Below are 16,008 nucleotides of genomic sequence, written 5' to 3' on the forward strand. Positions count from 1 at the left end.
TAGTCACAAACTTAAAATAACTGAAGACTTGTCAAGGAAAATGATATCCTGAAAGACACAGAAATGTGTATCATTCTCTTAAAAGGAATCATGCAACTTTAGATCAATTAAAGACATCATCCATTAAATCATCTAGAAATTCAACACTGGCAAAGAAAAATTCTTCCATAGCTACCTATTCTTTCTGTGACCACCAATACAATTAAAGAAACAAAGAGTATTTATTTGCTACTCAGCAAAATGTGAATTACTAAATTTCCAGACAGTTTTTCAAAGGAAAAATTGTCTTTAAAATACTTTTTATTTTGGAATGTGAAATAGAAAGAAAAAGATAAATTAACAAGGATTTACTCTATTTGTTTAAATGGCCTTAGAAAAAATTCAAATGTGAAAAACTTAACACTTTTACAATGTGATAGTTGCAAATCTGACCAAAATGGAAATAGTTATCACTTCTTGTGGAATCTGAGCACTCAAAGACATTCTGCTTCCTTTCCCAGATGGAATAAATTACAAATATAGTCCAGGAGAGCCATAGTACTTTCCTCTGAATTTTCTCCCATGATATTTTCAGTATGTAAAATTTATTTGCTGTTCTTATTTGATTAACTGAAGCTCTTAGAAAATAGAAATTTAAATTTAAAATTATAATCTACATATCTGAAAAGTGTTCATCTCTTCCTCAGGTAATCTGGGAAAGATATTGCTCATGAAAATTTGCTATTTAAAATAATTGTCACTGAAATTAAGAATAATTATGGGGAAGCTAGGTGGCGCAGTGGATAAAGCACGGGCCCTGGAGTCAGGAATACCTGGGTTCAAATCCAGTCTCAGACACTTAATAATTAACTAGCTGTGTGGCCTTGGGCAAACCACTTAACCCCATTTGCCTTGCCAAAAAAAAAAGAATAATTATATAACTAAAATGAAAAACATAGAAATAAGATTTTATACAGTTTGGAGCTTTGTACTCATTTTAACCCTTTTTTGCTCATTCAACTTCCATATCTAGTCATTTACTAAGCTTTTTCTATTCTCCTCAATTACATCAGTTTTGAGTGTCCTTTCGCTAGTAATAACATTCAAATGCTGAAATTCGTCTATGATCTAATCGATCTAGATAATCTCAAACAATATAAATGGTAACCTGTCCATGACTGCCCATCTTGTTTAACTCTCATACATGTCCATCCATAAGTTTACCACAGGAAAACCTTAATGTTCTGGGAGGCTTTCTCAGTTTCTCTTGACATCATTAGCCCACAGAGAAGAGAAGCGAAGTGCTAGCCTAGCCTAGCTTGTTGATCGTACATTTCTTTAATTATGTCTTTTATTCTGGCTCTTCTTTTAATTTCTTTATTATAATAATCTTGTCTATAATTTCTATGAACAATTTTTACAATCCTTGATATAAATATATTTTATGTAGGTATATATGCATATTTAACACACACATATACACATGCCACTTCTCTGGTAGCTTGAGGATGCTTAAGAGCTCATTTGAGATCACAGGATGAAGGAAGCCCACTCACCACTACTAAGGGGGGGGGGTACCCATTGGGTTCCTCCCCCAGCCAAAAATTCTTAAAACCTATCCAGGCTAAATTTCTATTTTTAAATTGTGCTGTCCTTGGCTGCTATATCTCTCTATTTGGCACATAAGTCAATTGCTTGATGAATTATAATTACTTTTTAAGTCTTCTTTTATCTCTTCTTCAAGACAACTGAGTTATATTTGTTCAATTTTGTATGGAAATTATTGTAATCTGTGCTGATCTTTCTTCTGATTATATCCTAGTTTCATCATCAGTAACTGGTTTTCTTATTTTTAAGTCTTCCTATTTTTAATCTGTAATAAGTTGATCTGACTTCATAGATAGCTAATACAAGAATATCTCCCACATTAGTAAGGAATAATTTCTTGTTCTCAAAAATGACTAAATTTCATTTTTGTGATACTTTTTGTTGCTTATGTTTAGCATCTTTTAAGTATCACATTGAAGAAAATTCTTGATATATAGATTGTAGACTTCTACATAGTTTAATAAGTAATTGGCCACTCTCATTCCTTATTCCTAAAACACACATACAAACATACAAACACACAAACACACACATACACACACACACCCCTACCCAATACTTAACTGAGTATCTATCATATTAGGTATTAATTGAATTTAGAGATTCTTATCAAGTTCTTTGTGGAATTTGTCTGCCCCCTTTATATCTAGCAACAGATATAATTGGTTAAGGCATATTTTTTTCCATAGTGGTCTTTTTTCAAGTAATTGCCATGAGCAGTATGTTTCAAGAAGAGTAAATATTCATCAAAATTATGTTTCTTATTGTCTTTGCATGTACAGTATCCATACTTTTATAAAAGCTTTCTGCCCACCTGAATGACTTCCTTTTTTCCTACTTATGTTGACCCTGGGTCCAGCTTAAATACTATTTCCTCTATTAATACTATTATTATAAACACTATTTCCACTATTAAACCCAAACTGTTCATTTGAGTCCATTCTGTTTTATTCCTTTATCTGAATTATTTTTTTGCATTTGTATTCAGTATCACAGTCAGTCTTTAGTTTTTGTTTTTTTCTTCCATATATTTTAACTTTTGCAACCTTAATAAAGTGTAAAGTTCTTAAGAGCAGAAACTATGTCATGCTTCTTTTGTATTCTGCCAGAGTAGTTAACACAAAATCTTTGTCCAGTAAAAATTCATTGCTTGATTTATTGATTGTTCATAGTAAAATATTTAGTTTTCTAGCAACTGATGTTGACCTGGTAGATTAGTATCCCTATTTTAAAAAAAACCCCATTAACTCACAGGTATAGTATAATATTCAAGATCACCTCACTATTATAGACAGAGTAGAAAATTTCTTTGTTTAGTTGTTGGTTATTTCTCTGAATAGTGGGGTATAAAATAGGACCCACTCCAGATTTGGGCTTTGAAATTTTCAACTTTCAATGCTATCTGTATGCTAATTTGTAGGAGTAATTAGAAGTTTGATACAATAGTATCGTTGACTCCTTATACAACTGAATTCTAGACTACGATTCTAGACTACAAGTTGTACTACAGTATTTGTAATAGAAGTTTACACTTGTCTGCTGCCACTGAATGATCTCTAACATCTAACTATGACAGGATGTGGTAAGCTTATTGAGGATGATCCATAAGAATTTTTTTCTAAACATCCTGGCTAGACATTAACTCACTTTCTCAGAAGTATTTTGAAGAATGTAAGAGATGTTAGAACATAACTCGTTGCCAATATTCTTTTTTTTAAAAAAAACCCAGCAACAAACTCATTTTTATGTTTCCATTCAATTTATTTCCCACAAAAAATGGTGGGGATTTTGATTTTTTATTTTAACCCAAGATCTGCTCTTTGGTTAATGTAATTTCTCTTACATTGAAGCTGTGATTTAGAACTGACTCATAGAGAAGTGACAACCACTGAGTCACCAGCTGCTGGTCCTCCTGCTACACCCTGGGTTTTCCTTATGGGTGTCTCATCTACCCTAAGCCTGTGGTTTCTGTGACTTGACAAGTTACATCTCAGTATGTGCCTGAAAATAACTTGGTTGAATTCACAGGGACAGGGTCATTAGAGTGAATTAAAATGTAGAATTGTAGCATTTTAAAATTGTCTCTATTTTTAGGGTATTATTTTAAACTCCTAAACAATTTGCTAAAGTAGAACTTTTCCTGTTATTAAAAAAGCCTGCACATGATTATTTTTCATACTTTTATAATAGATTTTTTCTATTAGACTATTATTTAAAGCTGCAGAGAACTTTAGTTTTTCCTAATCTGACCTTTTCATTTTATAGTTGAAGAAACTGAGGCCCAGAGGGAGATTAAGTGATCTTTCACCTTGTAAGAAGCAAAATCATTCAACAACTGAAATAAATAGAATTTTAAAATTTGCAACTACTTTCATGTTCTTTCATTTGAGGTTCTCATTTGAAATTCACAATAACCCTGAGAAATAGGCACTGCAGTTGTGTATTTTATCTTTAGTTTACCCGTGGAAAAAATTGAGACTCCAGAACTAAAGAACCATGGTCACATAACCAATAGAGTCGATATTTGAATTCAGGTTTATCTGACTCTAAGACTAGCATTGTGTTATGCCATGTGGCATTTCATCATTATTTCAAATACCTGGAAAAATTCAGTAACTATTTTGTATTCATGGTTCATGGAGCTCCACTGCTTCCAGACATGGAATAAATATGTAAGACACAATAAATATATGCATAAAATATTATTTAATTCAACAAACATTTTTTCTAAATAAAATTACAATGCAAATTGTCCTTACTATTACAATTTTATTCCTCTCAGTTTCTCTTCATGTGAAAAAAGTTGTAATAATATAATGTTTTCTTTACCTAAGTACCCTATTAGGTTGCTAGATTATATGTGTAAACCATTTTGGAAAGCATAGAGTACTAGATAAAATGTCAATTATCCCTGTTATTTCAATCAAACTTATCTCAGATTTTTTTTTAACAATTTCTCTTGTTGCTGTTTTGACTTCCTTTGTAATTCCATGTAGGAACCATATCAAGTCTATTGCAATAAGCTATTATTTTCCTGAAGCTAAACTAGATATCATGTAGAGGACTCCACAAATTCAAAAACTTATTTATCTGAAATGTAATACTGAATCTGTCTTTTTAAATTTCCTAGAATATACATTTGATAAATTTGAAAAAAAATATTCATTTATTTTAGGATGTTGATATTACTCACATCAAGCTGGATAAAATAGTGTCAGATGATTTTTTTTATTTCTTAATTTGCTGTGAATTTTCCATTTACATTTTTGATACTGGTAATAAAAATCTAATATATTGGCACAAAAGTAACAATATACATCTGTTCATTCAACATTCAAAATAAACAATCTGTCTCTCTCAAATGACTTACCCAAAGCCAGATATCTAATAAGTAGTAGGTAAAGAATTTGAACTAAGAGCTCCTAACTCAGAAATTGTTCTTTCTCCCTTATACCATTTTCCCATTTCTCCTACATCATCATGGTAGGTTTTGTAGGCTCCTTCCAACTCTAAATGTATGAACCTATAAATCTCTAATTAGCCCAGTGCAGTTATACTTGACCTCAAATACCCAAGAGCATTAAAGGAAAGGACAAGCTATTTAAATGATAAATTCTTAAATAAAGTTTATGTGGAACTGGCAGTGTTCTTTTGAATGACATCAATGCAGGGCTAAAACTGTATGTTTACTGAATTCATTAATATTAAGAAACCTATTCTTAGGTCCCAAGAGACAGCATGATATTGTGCAATGAATAATAAGCAAGGATTCAGAAGATCTGGGTTCTATTATTATGTCTTCCATTTAATACAGTACATTCTGCTTTAGCACTGCACATTCTGTTTTAGCAGAAATATTGTACCTTGTGATTTAATGAGAAAATAGAGGCCATTCATTGGTCTCCCCTCTATAACTCTACACTTAATATAGCATCTAGCAGAGAACCTTGTATGTGCTAGATGCTTAAATAAATAACTGTTGAATTGAATTGTATTTTGAATTGAAAAGTTTTGTGTATTTTTTTGAAATGTGCTATTTTATTTTCAGTTAGGAAGCACTTATTCTCTCCCTCCTCTGCCTCCAAAACAAAAACAAAACCCTAGTAAGTAAAATGAATAGTCAAGAACAAAATGTTTCTACTTTGAATGTCTAAAACTGTTTGTGCCCTACACTTTGAAATCATTATCTCCCAATTATGTGGGCAGTATGCTTCGTCACTGATTCTGATATTATGATTGACCATTGAATTAATCAGAGTTCTTAATATTTTCAAAATTGTTAGTCTTTACAGTATTGTAAAAATTATATAAATTGTTCTCCTGGTTCTATTCACTTCCCTCTACTTCAGTTCATACAAGTATTTGCAGGTTTCTCTGAAACCAATCCTTTTTTATCATTACTTTCTCTTCAATAGTATTCCATTATATTTATATATTAAAATTTTCCCATCTATTCCTGAATCAATGAACACCCTCCCATTTTCTGTATTTCTACCACCACAAAAGAACTACTACAAATATTTTTGTACACTTAGCCCTTTTCCTCTTTCTTAGATTTCTTTGGGATATAAAGCTAATAGTAGTATCTCTGAGTTAAAAGTTGTATAGTTTTAATGTTACTTTTAGCTGTAGTCCTATATTGCTTTCCATTATGGTTGAACTGTGCCTACTTTCCCAGAGTCCCTCCATTCTGACCTTTTCTTTTTTTGTCAATTTTGTCTATCTAGTGGGTGTGAAATAGAATTTTAGCTTTACTTTAATTCACATTTCTCTAATTTTTGGTGTTTTCGAGTATATACATATATATATATATATATTATTTTAAAATTATTAGTTTAAATTTCTTCCCTTTTAAAAATGACTATTCATACCCTTTGGCAATTTATCAGTTAGAGAATGATATTCCTCTTAAAATTTGAAATAGTTCCTTACATATCTTGTAATGACCTCTTTATCAGAGAAACTTGCTTCAATTATTTCCCCCATTTTCTTGTGTCTTTGCTAACTTCAGCTAATTTATTTATGCAGTAACTTTTTCTTTATGTGAAATTAAAATTCTCTATTTTTTAGTTTTTATTCTTTCTATACTTGGTCATGAAATCTTCCCTTATCCAATGATACAAAAATAATTTCTCACTTTATTCTCTAATTAGTTTATAATATGGTCTTTTATGCCTAAGTCATATGTTCATTTGACGTTTCTCTTTATGTGGTATGAGGTATTGTATATATCTAATTTCTGCCAGACTACATTCCATTTTTTCCCCAGAAGTTTTTGCAGTATGGTGAATCTTTAGTACAGTAGCTGTAGTCTTTGGATGTATTGAGCACTATTCAACAAAGATCATTTACTGCTGCATGTAATCACTAAGAATTTTCAAAGTTCTTATTCTGTACTTTATAAAGTTCTACTCTGTGAAGGATATAAACAAGAAACAAAAACTTTTTTCAAGGAGTTTAAATTCTAATAGGGGATATATAAATAAGAACATATAAAATAAATATAGAAAAGATATCAGGTAACTTAAGAGAGGATGACCAGGGATTGTAAGACTCAACAGTTGGGGAAGAGAGTAATCAAAAAAAAGAGCAGAATCAGGAAATGAAGGGATATAGACTAGGAATATCAAGTAAGTCAGTTCAGTAGTATTTTAAAGACTAGGGAGTAGAATATAAGAAGACTGACATGGTAGGAACCAGGTTATGAATGTTGGATACCCAAAAAAGCTCTTTATATGTGATCCTGGAAGTAAGAAGGAGCTATTAGAGTTTATTGAGAATATAAATTATTTGACTGAACCTAAGACTTTAGAAAGATTATTTGGGCAGCTGAAGAGAAGATAGGCTGTAGCAAGCAGAACTGGAGCAGGGATGTCAATGAGAAGGTTACTGCACTATTCCAGATGAGATTTGAATTTGGTCTGCATAGATAATGGAATATATGTAAGAGATGTAGAAAGAAACTATAGGATTTTGGCACATGTTTAGATTTTGGGGGTAAGCAAGAGAGAGGAATGGAAAATGACACAGGTTCTGAACCTTATGATTGGAATGGTGGTGCATCACTTAATGGTAATAGAAAAATTCAGAAGAGGGGACAATTTAGGAGGAAAGAAAATCAGTTTTATTTATATATGTGGAGGTTAAGATGTCCATGGGATATTCGGTTCAACATGTCCAACAGGCTAGTCAGTGATAAAAGGCTGAAGCTTAGGAGAGAGAGAGAGAGAGAGAGAGAGAGAGAGAGAGAGAGAGAGAGAGAGAGAGAGAGAGAGAGAGAGAGAGACTGACTGGATAAAAAAATGTGGGTATAATGTTCAAAGACAGAATTAAAATTAAAATCATGGACACTGAAATCCATGAGAGAAAAGAGAGGATTCAGGGCAGAGTCACAGTTATTGGTCTTTCTATCAAAATGAAATGAAGAAGAGGAAAACAAGAAAGAAGGAAATCCAGGAAGGAATCTTGGAAAGGCTCTAAATTTCTTAGAAACTAAGACACTTTCTCTATAAATTATTTAATTAATATATGCTCTCACATGATTTTTGTGAAGGTTAAATTCATTATTGTTTATATGTCTAGTATATAGCAGACTCTTAATAAATGATTATTGATTGTTTGACCAATTAAGATATAATATATACTTCCCAATTCTTTCTCAGAATACAGATGGCATCTCTGTCACAGATACCCCAAAACTGTGCCTGATTGTTGCCCTGTTGGTACAATCAAGTCCATTAAGGTTTATCATCACTCCCATTTTGTTGTTGAACAAAGACCAAGGACAATATTACCTTTAATTTAAAAAATGTTGTCTTATTATGTAATTCTACAATATCTCGTACTATATGATTCTTCCTTAAGGATATGATTTCTCTATCATCACATTCAACTTAGATCAATGTATACTTTGGGAATGACGTGGAAACTAACAAACTGCCTTCTGTGGGGGGTGGGGGGAAGGAAGCGAGATTGGGAGGAAAATTGTAAAACTTAAAATTAAAAAAAAATCATAAAAATAAACAAATATTCAAACCTAAAACAATCTCTCAGCCTATAAAAAGATAAACTATATAAAACTTTGAAAATTATAAAACCCTATAAAATGCAAATTTTAAATAGTAAAAATGACTTTTCCACATTTAGTCACAATTTAGGAAAGATTAAAAGAATAGATTTATTCATGATTATAGAAAGTGATGATTTATAAGAAGTGTGTCTTTTATGAGCCTAATGGAGAAATCAAAGTCACTTTAGGAAATGAAAGAAAAAGATGTCGTGATTATGTTGTTTGAAAATTATAAAAATATTATATAGTAATATTATAGTATCCTTTTCTTCCTCTTTAGGAATTATGTCAGATCACCAGTTTGGAAACCAGTTTATGTGCAGTGTAGTAGCCTCACATGTGAGTCATCTGCCAACAACCAATCTCAGTTTCGTTTGGATCGCTCCACCTGCTGGCACAGGCTGTGTCAACTTCATGTGAGTCCTGAGATTTACTATTATAGGTGGTGGGAGATGGTCTATTCTTGTCATTATGCCAGTTACCTTCCTTTTCCCTTTGATGAAACAAAGTTTAATGTCATATCTTTGTCTTAGCTTTGTGTCATATAAATTGCCTAGTATCACTCATGATTGATTTCCTACTGCCTCATTATGAGTTTCTGAATCTATCCTTTTGACAGGAAATCTCTCTTCTTTAGTAAGGCTTAAATTTTCAAATATGATGATAGAGTTAACATTCAAACAAACTTATTGAGCATGCTCAAGTTGTTGGGACACTAGAACCATATATTAACTTAAAATGGTAAAACGTCAAGGCAAATTATCCTTTGATTAATATGTAAAATGATCCCCACTTCCATCTATTTTCCAATTATATATATATACATATATATATATTCACACATAAACATATGTAATGTATTTATATTTATATATGTAGATATACATATATATACATAAACATTTGTGTTTATGAGTGTCTATTATGGTCATTATTCCAATAGTGTTCAGAGAAAAGTAAAATCTAACAAAATATTTTTAAAAATGAATATACCTATAATTTCAATGATTTATTTTCCTATTAGCTTAGTAAATTATTTCTTATACCCCAAGGGTGGAGAATATTTTGCTTTTGTTATTTTTTAACTACATAAAATGTTAGCCAGGCTTAAAAAGCAGCACAGATAATATTTAAGAAAGTACACTATTTCTGATATTTGGAAGATCTGACTTTTAGAATCACAGTATTTCAGAGTTGGAGGGGACTTAAGAGATCATTTAACCTAACCCCTTATAGAAAGCATGAATCCAATCAACAGCATACTGAAACAAGTGGCCATCTAGAGTTGGGGCAGTATATTAGACATATAAGATTATTTTCCTTATATTGAATCAAAATCTGTTTTCTTATTTGTCCTATCTTTGTTTTCTGGAGTCAATCAGAAAGAATCTCCTCCTTTTTCCACATGCCAGACTTGGAAATTTATATACATTAATGTTTCCCTCAAGTCTTTTGTACTTCAGATGAATAATTTTCAAGTTATTTTAGTGCGTCCTAATATAGAATGATTTCAAATCTCCTTACTCAGACTACAAGTTTCTCCTTTCACTTTTACTCTTTCCTCTTACTAATTCCAGTCATTGTAGAGTCAGTAGAAAGATTATTGAACCTGGAGTTAGTAGACATTGAATTTTAGGAATATCTCTGACAATTCCTAGCTGTATGGTCATGGTCAGTGACTTAAATAATTTTGAAACTATTATTTTCTTATCTATAAAATAGACATAGTACCTGCTTTATAGAATTTCAGGAAGAGTAATTTTTTTAAAGCTTGCAGAATTCTTTCAAAGTGTTAAAATGTTTTGTAAATTTAATTATCATTCCAGATAATCACCCTTGTCTTCTCTATGCTACTAGGCTAAATGATCAGTAGTACCACACAAACACACACACACAAACATACGATTAGTGCAGTGTTCTAATATCTTAAAAATTAATTAATTAAAAAATTAAGAGTACTTTGTTTTGGATGCTTTGTATTTCTGTATACATTATTCTCATAATTTATAAGGAAAAGAAAATACGTGTTTATGACAGTAATTGTTGCTTTTATTTTTATTATTTGGGGGGGGAATTAATAGAGTTAAGTCTTTTGACATGTCTTAGTTATCTTAGACATCTTCAGGTATTTCATGAAGTGATCCCTCAGTTTTCTTATAATTGTGTCATGGGGCAATTCAGTGGCACAGTGGATAGAGTACTGGTCCTGGAATCAGGAGGACCTGAGTTCAAATCTAACCTCAGACATTTAATACTTAGCTGTGTGACCTTGGGCAAGTGACAATCCCATTGCCTTACAAAACAAACAAAGTTAAAATTGTGTCACTTCTCTAAGATGAATCTCCTTTAATATGCTTTGTATAATCCATCTGTTTTTCTCATCTTCATTCTTTTTTAAAAATTTTTTCAGGGGCGGCTAGGTGGCGCAATGGATAGAGCACCGGCCTTGGAGTCAGGAGTACCTGGGTTTAAATTCGACCTCAGACACTTAATGATTACCTAGCCGTGTGGCCTTGGGCAAGCCACTTAACCCCATTGCCTTGAAAAATCTAAAAAAAATGTTTTTATCTTCATTTTTATATGTAATTTTTGCTTTCTCTTTATGCACATCAAAGAATTATAATGTTGGAGTTCAAGATTGATGGCATCTTCCTTTTTGATAAAAGAAAATATATTGTAAAAATTGTTGCAATTTTTTCATCTTTCTTCTCTTTGTCATCCTCTTTCCAACCCATTTTTAGATATTCTCAGGATGAAATCACTGAATACCCAAATATATCTTGATTTATGAATATTAATAGAATTTTTCTGCCTTGTCAACTTCTACAAAAGACACATATACTGCAATAATTTTCATGATAATTTTTAAATGGTGTATCTTGTTTTCAGCTCACATTTATTTATTATTATTATGTTTCTTCCTATTCCCCACTAGGCATAATCCATCAACACATTAATTGCATCTGATATCATATAGTTCATTCCACTCTTAACAGTATTTTGCCTCTCCTATGAATGAACTGAAACAAATTTTCTCCTCTCTTCCTTAGCCTCAAGAATTATTGTTACATATGTGTCACATAGTTTTCTTTTCTTCTGGTACTATGGTTTCTTTTGTCTTTGGTATTATACATTATTATATTCTACTATACATAATATAATATATTACATATATTATATATACAATATATGGCATTACGTTATGTTCATAAGTGAGTTTGTTACCCATTCCCTTATCAATGAGCAAATATGCTTTTTTCAGCTTTATTATCATAATATTCTTTTTTTCAAACACTTAACATGAGCCTTACAAAATGACTTGAAGCAATATCCCATGTAATAATGTTACTTATTGCCTTTAGATGTATGATAAAACTGGCTCTGCCAAGTCTTTTATTTGCCTCTCCAAGGAAAGCCTGTGCATCATTCTTCCGTTTAACTGCAACTTCCTTCTATCTGCTTGGTTTGTTTATAATAAAAATGTCGAGATTCATATTCTTCATTCATACATTAATAATCTATTCATTCACTGGTTGTTGGACAAAGAGCTAACATTTTTAGTACTAATAACTAACCAATCTTTTATAGGTAGCTTAGAAATTGTATGATTCCTAGCCTACTCTTCCTTAATTTTTGTCACTCTACTACAGTAACAAGAAAAGTAAAACGTCACCACAGAAACAAGAGTTCAATTGTGTCTTTATATGTTTGATTTTTTTTCATGTGTTTCTCTGGCCAAATAATTCATCATCAGGCAGTCAAAGGTAATGAACCTCTATGTACTGAGTTTGACTGGTTCTCAGAAAAGAGGACCTAGTCTGTTGCTTCATACTCAAAACATTTCCGATATACCTGAGTTTCCAAAAATGAATTAGAGAAATGAATGAAAATTAATGAGGAGCCTTTGCAAAGTGGAGACCCCAAAAATGGAAAAAAGGATGAACAAAAGGGGGAACCATAATGTGGAGAAACAGCATTGACCTTTTCTTTCACTGGTTCGGTGAATTATGTAGATGCCAAGGAACAAAAATACTCCAATTTAGCCAGCACAATAAATCAAGATGACTATGTAAGATTCTGAAATAGAGACAGATCAGAGACAAACTATTTACTGACCAATGTGAAAGTGCTTCATGGTTTTATTTTATAAGTTACTAATCCATATTTTTGTTTGCCCCATTGTCTACATGGGTCTTTAAGGCATAAATCAAATCCTCACATTCCCAGATAAAATCATAGGTGGGGATATGAGTCCCCAGTTTTATAAAAAAAAAAAAAAACTGACTACCTATAAAGAAAAGAAAAACATTAAACCCTGGAAAATTCAAATTTTAATATACTATTCTTGCCTTTAAGGAGTGTATAATCTTGTTAGAGGGATAAAATAGGAGCAAGTTCAGTTATTTTTCAATCATTTGTAACTGTATTGGGGGTTTCCTTGGCAAAGATATTGGAGTGGTTTGACATTTCCTTCTCTGGACTCCAGGACAGGGACTGAGACAGCCAGAGTCAAATGACTTGCCTAAATTCACAGAGGTAATAAGTGTCTAAGATGAGATTTGAACCTAGTAAGATGAACCTTCCTGAATTCCGTTCTTTGGCATCCTATCCATTTTGCCACCTAGCTGCCCAGTTTGAGCCATATAGATAATTATTAATAAGCCTCCAACACTGATGGGGAAGATGTGATCCTGTAGCATAAGGAAGGAAGGAAGGAAGGAAGGAAGGAAGGAAGGAAGGAAGGAAGGAAGGAAGGAAGGATGGCTAGATAGATGGCTAGATGGATGACAAGAATTGATTAAACACTTTTAAATATTCCAGGAACTGTGCTAAGTGCTTTACAAATATTATCTCATTTAATCCTCACAATAACTCTGAGAGTTGGGTGCTATTGCTATCCTCATTTTATAGCAGAGGAAAATGAGAAAAATTTACTCAGGGTCATATAGTTCAGAGTGACATAGATTATATATTATATATTATTATTCTACAGTATTAGAGAGAATGAAAACAATGTATTGAATAATGGACCATGAGGTCAAGGAGATCTGAATGCAGGTGATTCTCTGCATCATACTACTGATAGGATTAGTTTCACAACTTAACCTTTCATTGCCTTCAACAACTCTCTAAGTCTGTACTTTACAGTCACCTGATTTATTTATCTGCATTAGAGAAGGGAGTTTCTAAACCTAGGATTATCATACTGATTAAGCCATTGGTCCAGAACCTATTCCTCCTTAACCCCTCTCCCTAAAGTATTCATTGATCCTTATATATTTGTTTACATTTTTAATTGCTCCTATTGTATCCCTCCAACAAGATTATACACTCCTTAAAGGCAAGAATAGTATATTAAAATTTGAATTTTCCAGGGTTTAATGTTTTTCTTTTCTTTATAGGTAGTCAGTTTTTTATATAAGTATTTATTAAATAAGTTAACTAAAATAAACTAGATTTGTATATTACCTGCTTCTACATGAGGCACAAAATTTAAAGAACTAGTGAATGAGCCTATTGTTGAGATTTTTATGTTATCTTAAATTTTTTTAAATGCCATGCCCCTATTAATTTTATATCTAAGAAATTGAGGCATTACCAGTAGAGCGTAGATTAGAAATGCCCAAGAAGCCTTATTTTGGATGTAGGCTAACTCTTTTTGAGTACATTTTAAAAGTTGCACTTTCACAATATTTCATTAGTAAATCAAATATATTTAATTTTATATCAAGTGTATTTTTTCTGTTTAGTTATAAGACTATAATAATATAATTATATTATTATGGAATTTAGAACTAGGGAAGACCAGCTTGATCTATTCTTTTCATATTGGAGAATTATTTTGCAACCTAAAATTTAAAATTGCATGGATCAACATATACTTCAAGGGAGGCTAAATTGCTGTAATTCTTCAATATCATTCCCTTGCTGGGAAGGAGTGCTAGAACTCCCTTGATTCTAGTAAATTTTATATATTTCTGTACAGAATTCACATTTCTTTCTGTCTGGGACTGTTTTTGAGAGTTGGAAATTGCATTAATATTGTTTATGAAACAGTAATGTCATACTAGCCTTCCAACATATAATGCAGAGTCTGTGATTTTAAAACCTGGTTGCCTATTTTAAAACCTCTTTGGTAATCCCATAGTAAGAATTATAGAAATGTTGAACCAAAATATGAGACAATTACACAGTCTACTAAAAGTGTCTTTTCCAATGAAGAGTAAGTGAAATAATGTCTGAACAAACCACATTTTATTGGTAAACCACTTAGCTAAGCATTCATTTGGGACAGTCTATTTACTGCCTTCCTTGTTTAAAAATAATCAAAGGAGAAGCATGGGAATAAAATTGTTTATTAAAAGTAGAGGGCCTTGAAGGTGAAGATGCTGGTGTTTTCAGCATAGTCATGTAAAAGTGTTGTTACTAATATAATAATTATCATTAATTTATATTTTATTTTCCTCACTACTCCTTCCCTCCTTTCTTTTCTATCCTTTTTTCCCTTCCTTCTGTTGAGATTCAGTCTTCCTTTTTTGTCCAAGTTGGAATTACAGCAGTCATTCATAAACTCAACCCCCAAATTGACTGTTTTGATTGTTTGACCCATTCTGTTTTGAATCTAGACCAATTTGTTCATCCTTAAGCAGCTTACTACCCCCACTTTCCCAGGGTCTTACCATATTGATGCTGGGCTTAGTGAAGGTAGACACCTGATAGGGTTTAGTACTAATTGTCACTCAAAATTCCTGAACTCAAGTGATCCACCATTCTTCATCTCCTCTAGTAGCAGGAGTTACAAGTGTGTGTGTTACAACACCTGGTGTTAAATTTAATACTGAAAATTTAAGTGATCGATCCATTCACTTTGACAGGTTCCACATACTTTACCTGATTTGTATGACTGTAAATTTAGTTCTAATTTCATTACAATTAGTAACAAGAGATGGGATAATGGATAGAGAATTGGCCTGAGAATCATAAAGACCTAGGTTCAAATCCTACTTTTGACATAGAGAGATTGATACTTCAAATCACATAACTTCTCAGAATTGCCAAATTACCCTCTAAAACTCTAAATTTCCTTAAGTGCAATCTGGGGAGTAGGGAAGAAAAGAGTGCTAAACCTTAAGAAGATGAAAAATTTAAATCAGTATTTGAATTTACTGAATTAAATTCTATTGAACAATTTGAAAACAATTAAACAATAGATAGGTAGGGGGATGTGCTAGAGATGAAGAATATTAAATACACTTTCAGATGATGTTAATGTATTTATTAGTTTTACTTAATTGTTTTGTTTTGTTACAAGAGAATTGTCACCATATAGAGATAATCTAGAAATGTTTAGA

At 31.8% G+C, this 16,008-nt stretch overlaps 1 protein-coding gene across 1 annotated transcript in view; it reads left to right on the forward strand.

Annotated features, from left to right (window-relative positions):
- The window catches only part of RELN (reelin), a 548,816-nt gene that overhangs the window by 144,787 nt on the left and 388,021 nt on the right, over nucleotides 1-16,008 (forward strand). The window contains exon 3 of the mRNA XM_074193988.1: nucleotides 8,937-9,072. Coding sequence (XP_074050089.1) covers nucleotides 8,937-9,072 — 136 coding nt within the window. The remainder of the gene's footprint in view (nucleotides 1-8,936; nucleotides 9,073-16,008) is intronic.

This window comes from Macrotis lagotis, chromosome 7 (assembly GCF_037893015.1).
Source record: "Macrotis lagotis isolate mMagLag1 chromosome 7, bilby.v1.9.chrom.fasta, whole genome shotgun sequence".
NCBI lineage: Eukaryota > Metazoa > Chordata > Mammalia > Peramelemorphia > Peramelidae > Macrotis > Macrotis lagotis.